Consider the following 21,907-nt stretch of genomic DNA (forward strand, 5'->3'; position numbering starts at 1 on the left):
GATCAGAAGTGCTGCCTCCTCTGCCAACTGGGAGGACTCCTATTGATCTACACCAAGCATTGAATGAGAGTTGAGACAACGCACTACTGAATCAGCAGATTCTGAGTTCAAGTCCAACTTTAACATGAACACACCACAAATTCTACCTTGGGAGGGCTGCACCATCAGAATTGCTGTATTTCAGAGAAAAAGTTAAACAAAACCTACCCCATCTGCCTGCTTGGGTTTAATGTAATATTGAAACTATTTTGACTGAAGAGCAGGGGAGTTTTCCCTGAGTGCTTTGATCGATATTTTTCCCTCACCCAACATCACAAAAAGAAGATTGTCTGGCGATTATCACCTTGTTGTTAATGGGAGCTTCCTGTGCGTACCTTGCGTGATAGCAGTGACCATGATTTAAAAGAAAAGGTACCTTCTTTGGCTGTAGAGAGCTTTGAGACATCTGGTAAATGTAACTCTTTCTTTGATCCATCGTAATGTGAAATGGGAATAGTTTAAACGTGTGCTACCTGAATACTAGACGAGATAGTCTTTTTCTGTGTTGGTACAGTTTAATGTAAAGTGTAAATCTAATAAATGTTTGTTTGCCTTCCTGATAGGGTATTCCTGGTATTCAAGGAGTCCCAGGATCTAATGTAAGTCGTCCTTCCTAATTCCTCGGCTACTGTTGGAAAGTGTTGTATATCTCCTTGATATCCCATCAGGCAGTTAACATTATCTTTTATGTCTGGGAAAGAGATCAAAAGAGAAACAAAAGCAGATGGCAAAGCAAGGGTATCCCAGCATTCCTTGCAGGGGACCAAAGCTGGCGTGAAATTGGCCCAGTGATGTTGGGTCAAGTACATACCCCTTGTCCCCCAGACAAACTGTGAGGAGCCAGTCCCTTTTGCTTGCCTTACCCCAGGGTTTGGGTCTTTCCATTCCGCACCAGAACTCGGTAAGCTGAGGGAGACTGGCGCTTGTAGACTGACAGCAAACACAATTCCCTCCCAACTTTTGGCCATCTTCCTGAAGCCTGGTGGCAATTCCTCTGGAATTTTGTTCAAACAAGAAGAAAGCAGAGAGTAAGTCAAGTCAGGAGGCTGAGCATCAACGAAAACTGCCGCCCCACCCATCCCACAATGGGGCACCTTTAGCCGATGTTCCTGGAGGCTGGCCCCAGCACACAGGCTGGGATTCAGCCCAGATGGAGGGTGTGTTCCTGTTCATTGTTGGGAAGATCCCATTGGTCACCCCAAGTTGCCCTCGAGGACGGGGTGTCGTGTATCGGGATTAGCACTCCACTGCTGCCTGATGGATGCCAGCCAGATCCTGCCGCTGCCTGATGGATGCCAGCCAGATCCTGCCTGTGACAAAATTGAGAATTTATTTTCTCCAGCTTTACAAGGAGATTTTCAAATCCAAGATGAGAACCCATCAGGCAGTGGAGTAACACCAAGATCCAAGAATCTACTAATCTTCCCCAACGCCCCCCTGCCTCCCCCAACCCAAGGTGAATGGGAACATTAAGCCCATTTGTTTCCCTCCCCTCTCCCACCCTCTCACGACAAACAAAATAAAAGGCGAAAAGTACTAAAAACACCGACTCCCCTTTCTTGCTCACAGCTAATTACCTCAAGTTCAAGGTGTAAAGTGACAGATTCCATCAGGCAGTCAGAAACTCCTCTCCAAAGATGGAATTGGAGATTTGGCCACCTCCGTGTCTCATCTTTCTTTTTCTCTCCATCTCTGCTCCTCTCATGTAGGGAACAAAAGGCTTCCCAGGTCCGAAGGGTGATGATGGTGAGCCCGGAGACCCTGGCGCTGATGTAAGTGATGCCTTGAAGTGGTTTTGCCTCCTGTCTGTTTCACTGGGGGAGGACTTGCACTCTAATCCCACTGTCATTTGGTCTAAATTGAAGGTGGTGGTTTAACTCGGGCAGGGGGTGTAGAGAGTAGTTACCTCAATTCTGTTGGGGACAGTGATTGTGTGTGGTGACTGTAGCCCGGAGATTTGGTTAGACACCTGTTTGGGGTTTTATGCAGCTATTTGTAACCTGAGGAGGCTGCATAATGCCTGAAAGAAGACATTCAAGTTTTAGCCCTCAGGAAGAAAAGAGCAACTGTGTGTGTGTGTGTGTGTGTGTGCCGTTTTCTATTTATCACAGATATTTATTAATTCCAAAAGCATTTGTGTTGACTGGTGGATGGTGGCAGGAAGTGATGCTACCTTTGACAATGTGACCAATTAAAATCGACAACTCTTCAGGAGAAGTAATGAAGCGTGAGATATCTGTGGCTAGATTTGCGGCGGTTAGATGTTTTGTGGGTTTCCTAAGATCTGTGCCTCTATTTTAAAATGCGCCGTTTAATAATTCTGCGATTATTTCATCGATCAAAACGTCGCATCTTTCGGGCTCCCACCAGTGGGTCCAATAGCGTCTTGTTCCACCATAAGAGAGCGGACAGCTCCAGGCTTAATGTCCAGTCACAGGTACAGGAGAAGGAGGCCATTCAGGCATCACCAGTCACCCAATCGGATCTTTGGTTGGTGTGTACCTGAGTCCTGTTGACTTGACCGGTCCCTACTGGGTCTGAGAGTCTCCAATGGGAACTGAAGTGAGAAACATTCAGTTATAGAGAGAAGCCAAGCAGTGCAACTCTAGGTAGCGGAGGGTGAGAATTGTGCTTAGTGGTGACCGCTCCCCAGTGGAATAGCCAACTGACAGTCACTGGGTTATTTACTTTTCCTGAGAGTGCAGCTGTCCCCATCCTTTTGCCCTCTCCGTTTTCTTGGAATTACACTCCCATATTGAGCTGGAGGTGTGGGCTGCTAGTGGTGTTGGTCTAATATGTCACTTGTTTCCATGTCTGACCCAAACATTTAGTATTTTCTCAGCTAATGGGAGGCGATGAACTTGGAATGTGGAGCCGGTAGTAATAATAGAGCTCAAAACGTCGCATCAAGATCAAGTGAATACAGTAAAAGTAAATATCTACAGGACTCTATCCTACACCCAGACCTCTTTAGGCTGTGGCTAACTCCCAATATGACCTCCTTTGACACAAATTGGGGACCGTACGATTTAAGCCCTAACTCTGTGAGGCAGCAGTGATTAGCTCAAAGCACCAGAGACCCGGGTTCAATTTCCGCCTCAGGCGACTGACTGTGTGGAGTTTGCACATTCTCCCCGTGTCTGCATGGGTTTCCTCTGGGTGCTCCGATTTCCTCCCACAGTCCAAAAATGTGCAGGTTAGGTGAATTGGCCATGCTAAATTGTCCGTAGTGTTAGGGGCAGGGGTAAATGTAGGGGAATGGGTCTGGGTGGGTTGTGCTTCGGCAGGTCGGTGTGGACTTGTTGGGCCGACGGACCTGTTTCCACACTGTAAGTAATCTAGCCTTAGCTACTGCTGTCTGACAACCCTCTGAGAGCTGGACTTACCTTTTGGCCTCTTGTGCACTCCTTTCTCCTTCCATTTTTGTGCCCACACCTTCAGCTGCCTTGACCTGGTGTCTAAGGCTAAACCCTATCCCTGTTTCCCCCTGTTCCCCCCCCCCCGCCACCACTTCTCCTTCTCACTACCTCTCTCCTCCTTTTGAAGACTCTGTGAAAAGCCAGCTCTTTGCCTCAGCATACGGTCCTGCCTCCCAATGTCTGTCTTTGGTCGGGCAGCGTTCCTGAGAAGCCCAAAGTGTGAAGTGCAGCTGTTGGCTGAGATCAGGCACGGGTGGTTCAGTAGCGTACTCATCCATGAGGGAGTGGTTGTGAGCACCAGGCCCAGTGGGCCCCAAAAACTGGACCTGGACTTTTGCTTTTTTTTTCTTAGCTGTAAACAAGGGGATGAAGCAGCTGAGATGTCCCAGATTGGCTTCTCTGACTTGGCTCCAGGATGCTGGATTCCAGAAAAAAACCATATTTCCTTCCTTTGGCCCAGCCGTTTGACCCAGAAGGTTGGACAGTCCAAAGATTTCTCTCTTTTCCACAATCATTGCACGGCCAGAAACAATGAATTCAACTTGCATTCCTCACATCCCTCCACCTTCCTCCACCCCACTCCCCCCCAAACCAGGCCTCTGTCTACTATCCGGTGCCTGGTTACCAGACTCAGGACCTCAGTGAATCTGCTGCCTGACCTGCTGTGCTTTTCCAGCACCACTGTAATCTAGACTCTGATTTCCAGCATCTGCCGTCCTCCCTTTTACCTCCATGAATCTTGACTGGTATCGCTTTGCCAAGGAAAGTAAGGGGAACAAGGACACTATCTAGGGTTCCTGATGCCAGGCAATGGCCCCTCAAGCAGTGGGCATGTTTCTATGGGCACTCTAAACCAGAAGTGGATTAATAAAATTGGTTTGATTGCACCCCAACACCCTCCCCCAAAAAAACATTTATTTCACCTACTTAGCAGTCCCCTTGTTGGCTATTGCTTGTAGAATGAACAATTGGCTGAGATCTGTCCATCCTACCATTTTGGAGCAAGAAGGAAGGAAATAGCTTTCCTCATGTCTTTCTTCACCTTGTTGAGTCCCAAACTACCTGACCGCTGTAAGAGGAAGCACCAAGGTCAATTTGCGGTCAGTAAAGGCCTCTCGGCCAACTGTGGGATAAATGACCGGATCGTTTTGTTTTTGTGATGTTGCTTGACTGAGGAAAATTGGCCAAATTGAGGTTGAACTGCCCCTGCTTTCCTTTAAATAAAGCCACGTCTTCCTCGAAGCTCTTCCCAGGAGATCGAGCATTTGTTCCCAGACAGTCCTCTAGCCTTAGCAAAACAACATTAGGATCACTGCTCCCCACAAATCTTTGACAGTTCTGAACAGAAACTGCATGTACCAGATGTTCTCCGGATCAAGTGAATCATTTTAAGCAGCTGTTTCTGCTCTGTCCCCTTTCGTCATTGGCCAGTTTTAACTCTTGCTTTGTGAAAATTTGACCAAATTAGAGCTCCATTGCTCACTTGGCCACTGGTCTCCTTATGTCGCAAAAGGACAGTGCTTTTTTTTTTACAAATTTAATGTTTGCTCACTCGCCTTGCATTCCCCAAGTGCCATTGAGTGCCATAAACCAAACCCCAGGGGGGTGGTCAGGGCATTGCCACGTACGGTGTTCTTAAGGTGACTGAAAGCTTGGTCAAAGGAAGGGAGAGCAAGGAGATAAAGAACTAGGGAGGCTCTGGGAGAGAATTCCAGAACTTTGGCCGGATGTGCATCTGGCATTTTCAAAAGACACTGTGAACTCTCGGAAGATTGGAAGCCCTTAATACGTGGTGGCTTCCCTGAAACTTAGTCAGCACTCCTCATTCATCAAGGCACTGGAATATTGTTCAACGTCAGTTTTGGAGGCTTGGCTTTTAGGAACCCATTGAGCCCATAGGTAGTCCCCAGTCAGTGTCAATGCAGTTGATAACCTGGCCTGTGATACGTAGAAAGTCTAGCAGCAATATTAGTCCAGTTAATCTACTTTTACCGACGCACAAACTACCAGTAACTCAAAGCAACCTGCACACGCTGTGTGTATAACATCCCAAACTGTGTGTACTGTGGTGACAGCTCTATAAACGATCAGCCCTGAGTTTTTAAACAGCCTCCCTTCGCAGTGAGCGCCAAATGATGTTTTAAGCCCTGTTTGGAAATACCAGGAATGTGACAGGATTGAAAATTGATGGGGTGAGAAGTTCAACAGCGTACTCCAGCCCAGTAAGGCAATGAGCATTCTCTGTTCGAGAGCTCTCACAGGGAAACGCAAATTTAGGCACGGTCTTATCTCGTCCTAGAAAATTTGAGGAAAGACCCCCTTTTTTTTTCACCGTCCCCTTTTACGGCCACAAAGCCCATTTGATGTAATGTGGAAAACACAGCGGCCTGTTTGTGCACAGCAAGCTCCCGCAGACAGCGCCGTAATGAGCAGAAACGTGTTTTACAATCTTGGTCGAATGATGAATGTTGCCCAGAGCACTTTTTCTTCAAAACGGTGTCAGAGAGGACCTTGGGCCTCATCTGAAGAGAGTGCCTTTGACAGTGCAGCACTCTCTCGGTGTTTGCGGTGGCAGGTCAGCCTGTATTTTGTAACTGAGTCCTTTGGTTGGGACTTGAACCCATGTTCTGATTAAACCATCATTCAAGCACAATACAGCCCTCCCATCGCAAGCTGTCCGGTTACCTGCATTACCTGCCAGAAAACAATTTCGAGGCTGGAAGGGATACAGAAGTATTGTTTTAATCTCTAGACATCACAGAGTCATTTGCATTTGTTGCAAAAGCAACAGGGGTTGATCTCAGTGGCCTTTATTTGTAGAGTAAAAATATATACCGATGACTGACTGTGCAAACTCGCCTCTCTGTGTTTACTTCCTCAGAACGATGTTCCAGGTGAGAAAGGTCGCAAAGGAGCCAAGGGTTACAGAGGTCCAGAGGGGGAACCGGTAAGGAGTTGGACACGCTGTTGAACCTCAGCTGAGCATGTTAGAACGGCAGCCCAGTAAATGGGTGATGGGATTTTATGCTGTTCCGCGCACTGTAGCTGACGTCTCTTTGGTACTAAGCTCATGTGACACTGCTGTGGTTCTGTTCGCCGAGCTGGAAGTTTTTGTTGCAAACGTTTCGTCCCCTGTCTAGGTGACATCCTCAGTGCTTAGGAGCCTCCTGTGAAGCGCTTCTGTGGTGTTTCCTCCGGCATTTATAGTGGCCTGTCCCTGCCGCTTCCGGTTGTCAGTTTCAGCTGTCCGCTGTAGTGGCCGGTATATTGGGTCCAGGTCTATGTGTTTGTTGATGGAGTTTGTGGATGAGTGCCAAGCGTCTAGGAATTCCCTGGCTGTTCTTTGTTTCGCTTGCCCTATAATGGTAGTGTTGTCCCAGTCAACTATTTCTAAAGCGTGATTTTTCTACAATGCAGGATTGCGTAAGAATGCCCCCATCATGTTATGGAAGAGCCACCTATAGTTAGTTTTCATTTTCCACCTCTCAAATCGAGAATCCCTGCAGTGCGGAACGAAGGAATTCAGCCCATCGAGTCTGCACCAACTCTCCAAACAGCACCCCAGCCAGACCTACACTCCCCACACACTCAGACCCACTACCACCACCCATAACCCCCCCATTTCCCATGGCCAATCCACCTGGCCTGCAAGCCCCTGGACCCTCTGGGTAATTTCCCATGGCCAATCCACCTGGCCTGCAAGCCCCTGGACCCTCTGGGTAATTTCCCATGGCCAATCCACCTGGCCTGCAAGCCCCTGGACCCTCTGGGTAATTTCCCATGGCCAATCCACCTGACCTGCTTATCTTTGGACTGTGGGACGTCCCAGACACTGTGAGGCAGCAGTGCTAACCACTGAGCCACCATGCCACCCCAAATGGATGTTTCATTTAATGGTAGCCCCACCTTTATACCCAGTGTATGTGTCAATCCCTCCTTTTCTGGGGAGATTTTCCCAGGCTTTGAAGGTTGACCGGCATGCAATAGTCAATGGTGCTCCAGAAACAACGGAATCTGGTTAGAATTCCCATTGGTCCACTTAGCCATCATACTAGCACCTCCTTCTCCATCCAGGGTCTTCCAATTGCTGCAATTCCTTTCCCAAGCCACCTCAATGACAGCCAATTCCTTGCCCACCCCATATCCCATGGCCATTTGGCTGAGGTTCCTTCTCTGCATTAGCCCTTGCTTATTTTCTGCATTTACATCAGTAGCCCGTAGTCTCCTCCAACTCAGTTTAAGTTTTCCTTCGCACGGTCATTCCATCCACAAACCTTCCCCCACCCACCTCCTCCACCCCCAGCTCAGGACGTGTTGCCTTCCATCAGTCCTCACCCCTATCTTCGTCCCACCTCACCAACAGTCCAGTAGCCACACACATCACCCCCAAGCACATCACATACCACTAGTTGTAATTCCCAATGAGGGAAGGGTGATACCTACCCTCCATGTGCTTTGTGTTTGCCCCACTCCTCCCCCATCTCCCCACCACACTCCATGAACTGGCCAGTGTGCCCCCAACCCAACCTCCCAAAACCAATGGCAGTAAATCCTCCCTCACTTTCTGACAGTGCCTCCTCAGTGTGAAGGATTGCCTGCAATTGCAGCAGGTGGCCTCCTGCTGAGACGAGTATCTCTGAGAAAGGGGGTGGGTGGAGGTGGGAGCAGCTTGCCCTGAGCTCCCGGTGACCCCGTCACAATGGAGGCAGCCTCATCCTTGACATCAAAGCCAAAGGAATGGGGGACCTCTAAAAACTTGTAACCATTCAAAGCCCATAGCAGCTGCCACTTCCTCCCTTCCCCATCGCTGGTGGAGTTGCTGCCTGAGAATACAAATTGACCCGGCCTGGAAATGTTCATGAGGGTTCAATAGATGATTGGTCAGAAAGCTGCCCCGCCATGTCACAAGCTCCTTCATGGACCACAACGTCTGCAGGCTCTGAACATTGTGACTCCCTGAGAGCTCTATCTAAAGGAACCTTCGTCTCACTCCCCCGATGCCCCTTTGATCAAAGTTGCCAGCAGTTTCGTTAATATTGGGTTGACGTTACAGGCTTCAAATCTACGGCTTAACAGAACCATGGTCTGCATGATTTTCCTTGCTTCCCCTTTTGCTGATGATGTGCAATGTTGCAGAAGATTCACTGGCGTTAGCAAAAGATAGCAATTAGGTTTTAAGTGCTGTCTTTGGTTTCCTGAACACACTTATGAAGGAGCAATGCTGGTTTGGCTGTTCTGCTTTTAGACCAGCAACTTGTGGCTTTTCGAAATTCCCGAGTTCAGCTCAAGGTGAGCTGACTGAGCATGGTGGCTGCCAACTCTGTGGATTTTTGCTTTCTTCCAGGGCAAGGTACTGTTGGCCCCTTTTTCCTGAGCCTTCAGTGCGTCTGCCACAGGGCAAGGGCCAAGAGGGAAAAGTCAAAGGAAAATAAATAACTGCATGTGTGCCAGGGCAGAGTGCGTGCCAGGATGTTGGCACGTTAGATTGGTTGGGGAAAAATGTACTTGGTATGGGCAGAGGCAGCACATAGGCTAAAGGGCTGACGTTGGGCGTTGGCATCAGTCACATCTGACCATCACTCAACTCCCATCACCCCTTGTTGGTGCAAGCCATCCCATAATGCAAACAGGTGCTCAGCCCACTGAAATCCATGGAGACCGGTTTAGTTCAACATTCCAGTTGCTTGTGGTTCCTCGGAAGGATACTTGCCATTTACCACAAAGCACCATATGAAAGGCCCTTTGTAAACTTAAGCAGGATCCAAACGCCAAGGTACATGGTCATTAGGAAGCAAAGCGTGGGGTTTAATCACAGTGGAGAACTTGTGCGCGTTTGATCCAGTGACGGTGGCTTCGGGGAAGACTGACTTTTGAATCCATTCTATTTTACTTTCACATTGCTTTCATTTGTTTCCCCCTTTCGACGCCAATATCTCCCTGGTTCCTTTAAGGAAGCTCAAAGGAAATATCCAATTGAAACACTAATAGCCCCCCCCCCCCCCTCCTCATTCCTCAAGGATAAAGTGGTGTGTAAATTCAAAGCCAACAAAATAATAACAATCATACTTATTCTGTTTCACCCTCAGGGACCCATTGGACCCCCGGGACTTCCTGGGCCTTCGGTATGTATGCAGAGAACTGCTTTTGACACACTAATACCAACAGAGAGATTTGAACAGCCCCAAGTCATTGGGGGTTGGAGCGTATGGCCTAAGATTCCTGACCCTCCTCTTCTTCTTTAACAGGAATGTGAAATATTGGACATCATCAAACGCATGTGCTGTAAGTGAACCATCAGGCAGACTTTCTCAAAGCAGCGAATTGGTTGTCAATACACCGTCATTTGGAGGTTCTGAGGTCTGAGTGTCCAGGCTCAGCTGAAAGCTGCGCTGGTCTAATCTGGTTCTCAGTTGGCCTTGAGTCTCAGGCAGAGTGGCAGTAAGGATCCTCCAGTTGACTTGAGTAACCAGCTAACGGGTCGGCTAAGATTCCCATTCAGGTTGTGATCGGATGCCCTCAGCTGCTTTGTCAAATTGTACTTGTCAAATTTGTTCCATCCTTCCTTATTCATGTGCCAAACGGCATGGCACAGCGTACCAAATACCCATGGGCACTGCTTAACCAGCCTTCGTACAGCAACCTTGCAATCATTGGTGTGACAAAGGATGGCATCAGCAGGGGCAGATTCTTTAAGTCACATCCAAAATGCCATATCAATTATTCACATTCAACAAAAAGGCACAGGGGTAATTTTTCAAACTGTAGAGCTACCCTTCCTAAGCCTTCACTGTCAAACAGCACTGAGTGTGCCTACCCACGGGGGACTGCAGCAGTTTGAGAAGGCAGCTCACCATTGCCTTCTCCAGGCCAATTAGGGATTGGCACTGGCGTCCTGTGAATGAATTATTTTTATTAGAAAAATGTATGCAGAATTACAAGACTCAACCTTGAGGTGACTATATGACTAGATGCAGAATGCTTTAAAATATGAATAACTTATTAGTAATCCCATGAACAATTATTGCTGATTTTGCTTTTATCTTTCCTTTTTTTCACAGCTTGCTGTGGTGAGTAAATTGTTTTATTTGATACAGATAAACTGATGATTGCTGCATATTTGAAAACTCTATCCTTTGTCAAATTTACTTGACTTCCCCCTTGAGCTTGAGTATTTGTAGATGTTCCCTCACTTTAGTTAGTGTCAGTGCTTCACCTCGGTTTGACAGTAATTTAAAGACATCCCCTACCAATCAGTCTGTGTTAGCGTGTAAGCAGTGTGAACCAAACTGTTTCAGACAGTGACCTGAAAGATGGCGATCTATTAGCAGCGGTGGGAGAACCATCAATAAAGTTTCAGGATTCTAACAGAGTAACTCCTCGTCCATGTTCGTAGCTCAATGATCTGTAATGCTAGTTCAAAACCAGGTTTCTGCTGCTGGGAGTCCCTTTTATAGAAAGGTCAATGACCTGTGGGACATCTGAGTCCATTTTAAAACAAAACAACTCTGGTACATTGAAGATAATACACTGACATGGTCAATTTACAAAGGAATGTGACTGAGAGAGCTTATTTCCTGTTTTTCCAAACACCAGAGCAATTTTAGGAGGGAGATTTATGGCTAAAGTAATGAATAATGATAAGGGGAGTCAGCCATTTTGAGGATTAATGAACACGGCACCTTCCACTAATCATTGTCCACCCAGGAAGATGGAAGCCATTCAGCCCCTTGACCCTATCCCAATATTCCATTTGATCTTGACTAATGTATGTTAATACCATTTACTTGTCCTGACTGCATGTCCGGCACATACAGCAATGGTGAAATAACTGAAGTCCCCCCTAAGAAATACAGAGTATTAACACGCCTGAGGTGAAATCAGTGGAAGATCCCGGCTGCACGCAAGGCGTGGGAGAAATGAGAAAGGTGACAATGATTGCAAGCCACTTCATGGGGAGTTGTACGGATCACTTTTCCATGGATTCTCCACAATACGGAAGTAGGCTATTCGGATCATCAAATCTACATCATTCCTCCGAAGAACATCCCACCCACCCCCTACCCTATCCCTGTAGCCCAGCATTTTCCGTGGTTAATCCACCTAGCCTACACGTCCCCTGGACGCTATGAGCGATTTAACACGGTCAATCTACCCAACCTTGTCTATTTTGCAGAGTGCAAGTGTGGGCCCATCGACCTCCTGTTTGTAGTGGACAGCTCAGAGAGTATCGGAGACCAAAATTTTGCTCTAGCCAAGCAGTTCATAATTACGGTGATCGAGAGGCTGAGCAGAGATGAGAAAATCAGGGTGAGAATAAAATCTTTTAAGTTTGCTCATCTACCAACAAGACTGACCGGCCGACTGGATTTCCCGGTTGAGCAGATGTTAATCTTTGACTTTGACGTTGCTTCATTTGTGTTTTGTATTTTTAAAACAAAAGGAGTCATCTGCAATGCAGCTTTATTTTTTTGTGTAAATTTGTTCCTCAAATAAGTGAGGTATTGTGTTAAACAGTCCCAGCTGAACAGGGCATGGTTAGAGACAAGAGGATGGTGCTGGAAAAGGACAGCAGCTCCTGGCAGCATCCGAGGAGCGGGAGAATAGACGTTTCTGGCAAAATCACATGGTTAGATGCAGTCCTGACAATGAGCATTAGCACTAAATTTAAAACCAGTGAATGAGTGACTGTAAAAGCAGCTTGGAAAGGGATTTTGCCTCTTTTCATTAATTAGAATCCCTACAGTATGGAAACAGGCCCTTTGACTCAACAAATCCACACCGACCCTCTGAAGAATAACCCACTCAGATATTTACCCCTGACTAGTGCACCTAGCACTATATGCAATTTAGCACGGCCAATTCACCTAACCAGCACATCTTTGGATTGTGGGAGGAAACTGGAGCACCCGGAGGAAACCCACGCAGACACTGGGAGAACGTGCAAATTCCACACAGACGGTCGCCTGAGGCAGGAATCGGCCCCTGGTGCTGTGAGGCAGCAGTGCTAACCACTGAGCCACCGTGCTGCCCAGTGATTAACTAATCCGTGTGTTTTCAAAGGAGGGCGAATCGTCCTTGGATGTCGTGGAGCCTCAGAGATCTACAGTACAGAAACAGGCTCTTTGGCCCATTGCGTCTCTGCTGTTCAGAGCCACCGCACCAATCTGATCCCATTTCCCAGCACTCGGGCCCATAATCTTGCATATCCTGGCATCACAACTGCATGTCCTAAATATTTCCAAAATATTCCCAGGGTTTCTGCCACTATCACTCTTTAAAGGCAGTGAGTTCCAGATTCTCACTAGCCTCTGGGTGAAAATAGTTTTCCTCACAATTCCTCTAAACCTCTGCCCTTACCTTAAATCTGTATCCCGATCCCTCCATCAATGGGGAAAATCGACTTGAATTTAATTTATGCTATTGAGTACAAAGCCACAATCCAAACCCGGGAATAAGGTGTAGTTATTTTTCCCTGAAAGGATGCCCAGCTGTCGTATGTAGAATGAGTGCTTTTCTTTTGGTTGCAAGAGATGATCATGGAGATGAGCCTATCCCAAGATGCACAGCGGTTGTGCAAGCTCTCTATTAAACCATAGTTTAGTCGGAGAGGGTGGCAGTACAGTGATCATCAAGATGAATTTCCTTTCCTTGCTGCCGTTTTTGCAATTTAATTTGAAACCGGATTGTCTCAGCTCCAAGTGCACTGCACAAAACATGAGAAAAGGAAACATCAATTATGGTACACATGTTAAATACAGAACAGACCACAAATAGGCAGTTTTATAGAATCCCTGCAGTGTGGAAACAGGCCCTTCGGCCCAACACGTCCACACCGATGAGTAACCCACCCAGACCCATTCCCCCTACCCTTATATTTACCCCTGACTAATGCACCTAACTTACACATCCCTGAACACTATGAGCAATTTAGCCAATTCACCTAATCTGCCCATCTTTGGACTGTGGGAGGAAACCCACACAGACACAGGGAGAATGTGCAAATTCCACACTGACAGTCGCCTGAGGCTGGAATTGAACCAGGTTCTCTTGTGCTGTGAGGCAGCAGTGCTAACCAGTGAGCCACCATGTTATTGAGGGGGCTGATGATAGGTTTGAATATTAAGGCACTGAGGGCAAGCAAGCTAAAAGCTAGGAAATGGTAATCCTGGTGGGAGAAAGTGGGGGCCGCAGATGCTGGAGGTTAGAGTCGAAGAGTGTGGTGCTGGAAAAGCACACCAGGTCAGGTGGCATCCGAGGAGCAGGAGGATCGACATTTCGGGGATAAGCCCTTCATCCTCATCCCTGATGAAGGGCTTCTCCCCAAAATGTCGATTCTCCTGCTCCGCAGATGCTGCCTGACCCGCTGTGCTTTTCCAGCACCACACTCTTGACTATGATTCTGGTGGGATCAGATTTAGGTTTGAAGTTGTACAAGTCTTTGAGTGAAATTGTATTTGGATGTCATATAAAGTAAAGCACACTGTTGGATTTACTTCAGACAACAAGTGGAGGTGGTAGTTATAATGTCCAGCATACTAGTAATGTTCCTTTTAGGGTTGTTAAATCATTTTATAGCTGTGAGCTGTTATTTTCCATGCCTTAGTTAAATATGAAGCAGGTTCAAAGCAATAATACATGAAAAACAGTATAGAGGAAACCATCCAACCTCTGGCACCTTCTGGCTTTATATAGTTTATTGATATTTTCTCACATGATACATGCTGCCAACAGATCTAACAGTAATTTTGAACAGAGTTGGGAATGCAAAATGTGCCCCTTATGGTCAGGAAGCAAGTCATCTTTAACAAAACATTGAAAACAAATTACACATTCAAACCCAGTCAATGGTTTTAAGACTATAATCTGAGGAAGGCAGTGGCAGCCTGTCCAACCTGCACGACCTTGCAGAAAGAAAACCGTGCTTCCCAAGTTTATTCTTGGCTGACCGAACTCTCCCCTGCCAGTGGTAAATTCTCCCTGCTATCTAACCCTAACCTTGTTGAATCTTTTAACATTCGATATGTTTCATTAGATCAGCTCTGAATTGTCTTTACTCAAGGGAATATAAGTCTGTCCTTCATGTTTAATTCTCTTAAGCCCCAGGAACAATCTGGTTAAACTGCAATGCACTCCCTCCAAGGACAGCAGGTCCTAGTGACTGGGACTGAAAGCCGATCTCCTGGTGAGCTTCACTACAAGTGGAGTGGAACCTCCTGCCCTCTGCCTGTCGTGCCCTGTTTGGCAGCAATCCTTTGACCTTTTCTGATTTGTGGAGCTGGCCTTTAATGACTGGTGGCCCTCAAACCTCTTCCTGTACAGTTCCTAGCGCCTTGCCATTTTGAAACTCCAATATGGTAGGCCTCACCCCTGCACTAATTGGACTGTATCTTGTGCGTATCCTGTTCATGTCTAAGCCTAGTGGCCTAAGCCTTTTTGAAGCGAAGGTAAATCTCTGAAATAACAAGGAGCTAGGAACTGCAGAGGAAAGGATTTGAGAGACCCTGTTTTCTATGTACTAACTGCGTACCAACTCTTCTCTCTGTTTGCAACTTGTAGTTTGATGGCAAGGAGTCCAACATTGGGGTCGTCCAGTACAGTCACGCAGGGACTGAGGAGTTGGTCTCAATGACTGATCCCAACATTAACACTCTGCCGGAACTAAAAGTGTACGTGTCACGCGTTTTGATTGGGGGTCCACTTCCGCGTTAAACATGCCAGTGTGATATGTATCCTCTGCCAATAACCAAATATTGTGTTAGGAAGCCTTTGGGGGAAAAAGGGAATAGCACATAGTCAACACATTGGGCCTTTCAGTTATGAATGGAGACTCTGGGGAGGCTGACCTTGATCCATGGCAGGGCCGTTTAGCATTGTGGGGCACGGTGTAAAATGCTGAGGTACAGCCATTGTCGATATAAGATGTCAATTCATCAGGACAGTCAATTTAAATGGCACCCGGAGTTAATGTTAGGGTTAATCTACATTATAGACTGGAGGAATCAGATTAGCAGGAGTATCAAATAGAATACTTCAGAGAGAGTTTCTCCGAGCAACATGTTTTGGAACTGACCAGAGAGTGGGTTATATTAGGCTTGGCATTGTGTACTATGACAGGATTAATTAATAACTTCAGATGTGAGGCATCCCTAGGTAGCAGCAACCACAATATGAATTTACATCCATCTGAAAGGGAGAAGAATGGGTCTAGAACTAGCACTTCAACCTAAAATAAGGCCAACTATGTCAACACGAAAGCTGGGCTATCTGAAGCGAGCTAGGGGAATTAGAAGAGCAATTGGAACATAAAATATGAGGACGTCGTGCTTCAGTCATACAGGGCATCACTAAGACTGCATTACAGAGACTATGTGCTGTTTGGTCTCCTTATTTCAGAAAGGATATGAATGTATTACAGGTGGTTCAGAAGAAGTTTACTAGATTGGTACCTGGAACGAGTGGCTTGGCGTTTGAGAATAGGTCAGACAGACTGGGCTTGTATCTACTAGAGAGAGAGAGAGTGAGTGGTATTTGATATGAAGTGTGCATGATCCTGAATGGTCTGAAGAAGGTAGGTGTGGACAGGATATTTCCTCTTGTGGGACTGTCCAGAACTAGGGGACACTGTTTAAAAATCCAGAGGTTACCTTTGCATGGCAGAGAGGAGGAGATTTTTATTCCCTTTAAGGGTAGTGTGACTGTACCGGAGAAGGGGGTGGGGGGTGCAGTCATTGAATATTTATAAGGCAGAGGTAAATAGATTGTTGTTGGGCAGGGAATGAAGGGTTCTCAGGGGGCAAACAGCAATGTGGAACTGGAGCATAAATGGATCAGTCGTGTGTGGCGTTAGGAGCTGCGAGGGACGCGAATGGTCTACTTCTATTGCTATTCCATATGTTCACGTGACAAGCCCTTCAGGTGACCCAAGCACAATTAAGCATTATTCCCAGAGGCGGTCCTTCAATGGGGAACCATTTACATTCCCAACCTCATCTGCCCATCCAGGACGGCATTGTGCGACTCTCAGCTACTGCTGGATATCCCCTGGGGCTGTCAAAAAATTATAGAATCCCCACAATGTGGAGGCAGGTCATTCAGCCTACTGAGTCCATACCGACTTTCTGAACAGCTTCCTGTCCCGATTCTGACCCTCCTCCAAACTCTATCCCTGAATTTCCCATGGCTAATACACCGAACCTGCACAACCCTTGATGCTACAGGGCAATTTAGCATGGCCAATCCACCGAACCTGCACGTCTTTGGTCTGTGGGAGGAAACCCATATAGACACGGGGAGAATGTGCAAACTCCACACTGACAGTCGCCTGAGGCTGGAATCGAACCTGGGTCCCGGTGCTGCCAGGCAGCAGGGTGCTAGCCGCTGTACAGCCATCCAGAGGTGATTAGTGGAGCCCTCTGCAATCAGGCATTCTGCCGGCACCCGCCCCCCCCCCCCTCCCAATGCCAAGCCTGCGGGGTGGGGGGAATGAACAAGCACTCACTTGGGTATGACATCGGAGAGTGGCTGTATCCATGAAGCTGAATGCTAGCCTTCGGCACAGCGTGAGAAGCAGATGGGATTATCAGAAGCATGTTCAGGGTTGGGGGGGGAGGGGTGGGGAAAGTCGCATGGTCAGAGGGGTGAAATTCTTTATTTTTTCCATTCGCAGTGCAATCAAGAACCTCCAGTGGATTGCAGGAGGTACCTTCACTGGAACTGCGCTGGACTGGTCAAAGACAGCCTTCAAGGGGTCACTTAACCAAGTCCGGGTCGCCCTGGTCCTGACTGACGGGCGGTCAGACATTTCGAGAGACCCCAAGTCGCTGTCGTCACTCTGCAATGAAGCCAACGTACGGCTCCTTTCCTTCATTCCTGACTCTCGTAACCGACATTGGCTTTTGTGGCCCGCCCAGAGAGACCGGGCTTTGCTCCCTGCTTCTGCCTAGGCCACTCACTCACTTCTCATTGTGCTCCAGGTTGTCTCGGTCGGTGTGAGCGACATCTTCCGCAACCAGCCAGCTGCCGAAAGCCTGAGGCAGATCGCCTGTGAGTCGGCTCCAACCCCTGGGCTCAGCTTGCAACGAGACAACTTCATGGAGCTGCTGGAGGACGCCTTCCTTGAGAACGTCACTCAGTTCATCTGCAGAGGTAAGTCGACTGCGCTCTCGCCCCAACCAGCCTCCCCTTGAGAGAATGGCCTGAGGCTCTTTACCTCAATTAGGTTTTTAAACAATCACTAATCACCTTTTTGCTAATGTTATGCATTTTCTCCTGCAGAAAAGAAGTGCCCAGACTACTCCTGTCCAAGTAAGTACGCTTCCAACATGTTTTCTTGGTAGTTAAGGGCTCAGCCCAAGAGATATGGGAGACCCGGAGATGCTAACATCTGTCGGTTCAGCCATGTTGGAGCAGAGTTCCCCACTGTAGACACCCAGGCCTATGGTCAATTTGTGGGCATTTCCTGCTGCTTTGAAAGGAGGGGACATTCTGGCCTGATGTGATCTGTATCCTCTGCCAACAATCAAATAATGTTGTGTTAGAAAGCCATTGGGGAAAGGGGAATAGAACAGAGACAACACATTGGGCCTCCCAGTTATGAATGATGACTCAGGGAGGCTGACCTTGATCCATGGCAGGGCTGTTTAGCACTGTGGGGCACGGTGTAAAATGCTGAGGTACAGCCATTGTCGTGTTGTTAAACCCCTTGTGGGGCTTGAAGGGTAATGAGTTTTCCTGCCCCTTGCTGGACCACAAAGAGACCTCTCTCAGTTCAGCTCTTCCAATAAATGTAGTTTATCCCCTACTACAATTAGTAGGCTCCTTCCTATCTTGGATTGGCAGTGGAAGCCATTTTGAAAAGTTCATCTGTGCCCTTTCTCTTTAAGTAATCTGAAATACTTTTCACGTCCCCGACGGGACAGAGGGAGCAGAAGCCGAGGGACCTCAGATTTGTAGACCAGGTTGCCAAACGCCCCATGGGTACTAGTTTGGCATCCCAGAGATTCAACAGCAGCCATTGTTTTATCTGTCGTGACAGTGGCTAACAGCATCCGCTTCCTCCACAGTTCAGTTCAACGTGTCAACAGACATCGCCCTCATGCTCGACAGCTCCACCAGCGTGGGGAGCAAGAACTTCGAGACGAGCAAGACCTTTGTCAAGCGGCTGGCCGAGCGCTTCCTCAATGCCAAGCGTGCCCGTGGGACCACAGTGCGCACGTCAGTGCTTCAATACAGCAAATCCGAGGTCATCGAGGTGCCGTTCTCTGACAACTACACTGAGGTGGCCGATCGGATCGAGCGGATGGAGTTCATGAATGATGCCACTGATGTGGGCCGCGCCCTGGAGGGTGTCAACACCCACTTCCAGCGCAGCGGCCGGAACGTCAGGAAGAAGCTGCTCTTGTTCACTGACGGCAGGTCCCAGGGAGACCTGGTGAACAACATAGAAAAGCAGGCGCAAGCTGCCCAAGCCCGTAACATTGAAGTTTACGTCATAGCAGTAGGCGATCAGGTCCATGAGAACAATCTGCGGGCCTTGGTATCAGGCACAGCCATTGACTATGATGTAGATCGCGGCTCCCGCCATCTTTTCCGGGTGAAGGACTACCCCAGCCTTTTGAAAGGCGTGTTTTACCAAACAGTCACCAAACAAATGTCACTTGATTAACAACAGAGAAATTCCTGCACCCGGCCCCCTCTAAGCTCTCTCTCTTGTATGTTACGCATTTCGATTAAGGTGGTTACTATCGTTTGGGAAATTGCTTTCTTAGGATGTATAATTGCTTTCGGGAATTCTGTGACCCCGGCCACTGTCCCCGCACGCACTCCCCACCTCTTCCGTGTATATCCCTCTTGGGCTCTCTTCTGATTAGGGTGGGAGTGCGTGGGGGGTACATCAACCTTGCCTCCTCGCTGCTGTTCCATTACTGCAGCCAGCAAAAAGGCGCTCCAGCCGAGGTTTAGGTGAGTCCAGGTGGGTTCCTTCACATGTTCCTGTTGATAGCCTTTGAATTCCTTAGAAATAACGATAGCGATGGAATTTGGCCATTGTTACGCCTGTTCTCTGGACCCTAAAATGGGGGCATGGGGAAGGATGGGGAGTTGACCATTTTTGCAGTACTCACTGAATGGCTGCAAAAGCCCCCTTTTGCCGTTATCAGGGAGATGACTGGTCAGCTTCCAGCCCCCTTACAAATTGTCAGTGAAAGGCCTGCTCTTGGAACTTGTCTGAGAAACTGGGCTACTGTGTGTGTGTGTGTGTGAGAGAGAATAAGCATCACAAGCCCTGTAGCCTTGGGATTTCCTGGCACAGATGTGGCCTACTAAATGTCGGTCTCCGAGATTGTTAAGTTCACGACACCTCTGCCAGTGGTCCCCCACCCTGATCACTGCTGTTCACCAAGTCTCCCACCTCAGTGAGAAACTGCCAAAGAGGCCGACACCTGGGGATATTGGCAGGGGTGCCCCAATTGCAGTGAGGCCTTGGGTACTCCAAGCTCAGACATGCCTCATTCCTGATTTGGAGCCTTCACGCCCTTGTTGAGGTGTCTACGAAACATATCTAAAGCCTGCGGCATTGCCATTGCTACCTTCTCAAACAATCCTTCATTTCCTCATTGTGCACTCCCTTTTGCAACCATTTTTTAGAATCTGAAGCAAAAGGTATGATAGGAAGGCCTTTCTCTAGTTGTCCCTATGGGTTCCAACCTCTTTGGTGACCCTTGATAAGACGTTATGTGCACAACTGCTTTAGGAGAAGGTTAACACTAACTGAGGCGAGGCAAGGAACGACTGCTAGCTGACTTAACGGGCCGTGGCACTGAACTAACTTCCGTAATATGAAACCAGCAGTTCAACAGTTATTCCACTAGATCGCTGCCAATCTGTGTTGTACTGCAAACTTGTGTCAGCACCCCAGTTAAAAATGCTTGTCCCTGTGTCATCTGTGAAACACAGCCCGAGTCGAGGTGCATTTCAGGACGTTGACGATCAGATTTTCTACTAGCTGCTGAGCGCAGGTCATGTGGCATGAGTTCAGGCTGCATGATCTTAAGGCTATTTGAGCTTTTGGCTGCAGAGCTTAGAGCTTTGAATAAAGAAGCAGGAAGGCTGATTTGTGCGATTAAGCAATTAGCAGTTTAGAGGCCACCTAAACATCTAAATCTGCCAGTGGCAGTGCACATGCAGTTTAAGCCATTCTCCTAAAATGATTCTGGTCAATAATGAGCTGAACATAAATATCTGAGAGAAACTGACAGCTCCTGGTTTTTTAAAAAAGTGTGCAATAACAACCACTACGTCTCGAACGGTAATAAGCACTGGGGAAGGTCATTAAAAAAGATAGTTAGAAATGAGGTAAAGGGACAGTTGGATGTGTATAAATGGAACTCGAGGGACATTTGGATGTTCTTGAGAAGGCAGAAGGGATTGAAGGAGGTTAGATGGTGTTTCTGTACAGGAAGGTGTCAAGACTTGTTGGGTCTCAATTATTCCCAAGTATGTTCGTGTTAATGTGCTTCAGAACCGCAGATCCTGCCATAATCACTTCACTATTCAGCGGGTCTGGACTTGCGGGACCCCAGCATTAATGCGAGGTCCTCGGGGTCTGATCTTTACCTCACCCTGCCCGATTATGTGCGTTGTGGAAGATCATGCTTTCATAGAGGAAAAAGTCTTATCAAACAGATTATTTAAGATTTCTGTATAATGAAGGTGCAGTGAGAGAAAACAAAGTGTGTGCTCTATGGAGCACCAAATTATTCTAGGAGAATTCTTTAGAATCTGCATTCATACTGAGACCTAACCCATTCAGTTTTTCTTTTTCTTTTAATGTATAAACTATTATGATCAACAAGTAACCATTTTGAATGTAAATAAATGTTACTTTAAGGTAATCTTATACTGGTGCTATGAGCATAGAGGGTGATCAAAAGGAAACATACAACGCAAGTCACTTTTTGGACCATGTGTGTGATTTAAACCAGCTTTAACAAATTTGTATTTTGCAGAACTTATTTTTTACTTGTAAAATATAGACTTTTTTTTACCTGATCTGTACCATGTTTGCAATTGCATTTGTAATGTCACAGTTAGGGATCATTACATGGATTAGGTCATCAGTACTAAATAAAAGTTTCATGTTCACTGTCATTATATCACTATCTGGCAATTCCCTTTGGTGTTTCAGTTTATTTGTGTGCTTTATTTAAAAAGATGCCTCTTGTAAACCATTGGCACTATGCTAATGAGGCAACTTTCTGTGCTAGTTCCTTTAGTTTTGTGGATTGCATTGAATAAGACAGACATGTTCAATTGCAGGCTGTCATTCTTGAACAACTTTATGTACACCTCCCATCTTTGTATAGTGTACTTCGCTGCCTTTCCACATAAAATCATGTACATTAAAATGTGGAATGGTGATTGTATATAATTTTGCAGAATACCATGTAACT

General features: G+C 47.1%; 1 protein-coding gene across 1 annotated transcript in view; it reads left to right on the top strand.

Annotated features, from left to right (window-relative positions):
* col6a1 (collagen, type VI, alpha 1) overlaps nucleotides 1–21,605 on the top strand; it is a 55,421-nt gene extending 33,816 nt beyond the window's left edge. The window contains exons 24-35 of the mRNA XM_043693331.2: nucleotides 603–638; nucleotides 1,749–1,811; nucleotides 6,340–6,405; nucleotides 9,545–9,580; nucleotides 9,704–9,740; nucleotides 10,517–10,525; nucleotides 11,632–11,765; nucleotides 15,015–15,124; nucleotides 17,125–17,305; nucleotides 17,432–17,603; nucleotides 17,733–17,762; nucleotides 18,521–21,605. Of these exons, the coding sequence (XP_043549266.2) occupies nucleotides 603–638; nucleotides 1,749–1,811; nucleotides 6,340–6,405; nucleotides 9,545–9,580; nucleotides 9,704–9,740; nucleotides 10,517–10,525; nucleotides 11,632–11,765; nucleotides 15,015–15,124; nucleotides 17,125–17,305; nucleotides 17,432–17,603; nucleotides 17,733–17,762; nucleotides 18,521–19,122 (1,476 nt within the window). The 3' untranslated portion in view covers nucleotides 19,123–21,605. The remainder of the gene's footprint in view (nucleotides 1–602; nucleotides 639–1,748; nucleotides 1,812–6,339; nucleotides 6,406–9,544; nucleotides 9,581–9,703; nucleotides 9,741–10,516; nucleotides 10,526–11,631; nucleotides 11,766–15,014; nucleotides 15,125–17,124; nucleotides 17,306–17,431; nucleotides 17,604–17,732; nucleotides 17,763–18,520) is intronic.
* The last annotated feature ends 302 nt before the right edge of the window (nucleotides 21,606–21,907 follow it).

The sequence above is a fragment of the Chiloscyllium plagiosum genome, unplaced genomic scaffold, assembly GCF_037043375.1.
Source record: "Chiloscyllium plagiosum isolate Xiang-an unplaced genomic scaffold, Cpla_swu_hap1 HiC_scaffold_7, whole genome shotgun sequence".
Lineage (NCBI taxonomy): Eukaryota > Metazoa > Chordata > Chondrichthyes > Orectolobiformes > Hemiscylliidae > Chiloscyllium > Chiloscyllium plagiosum.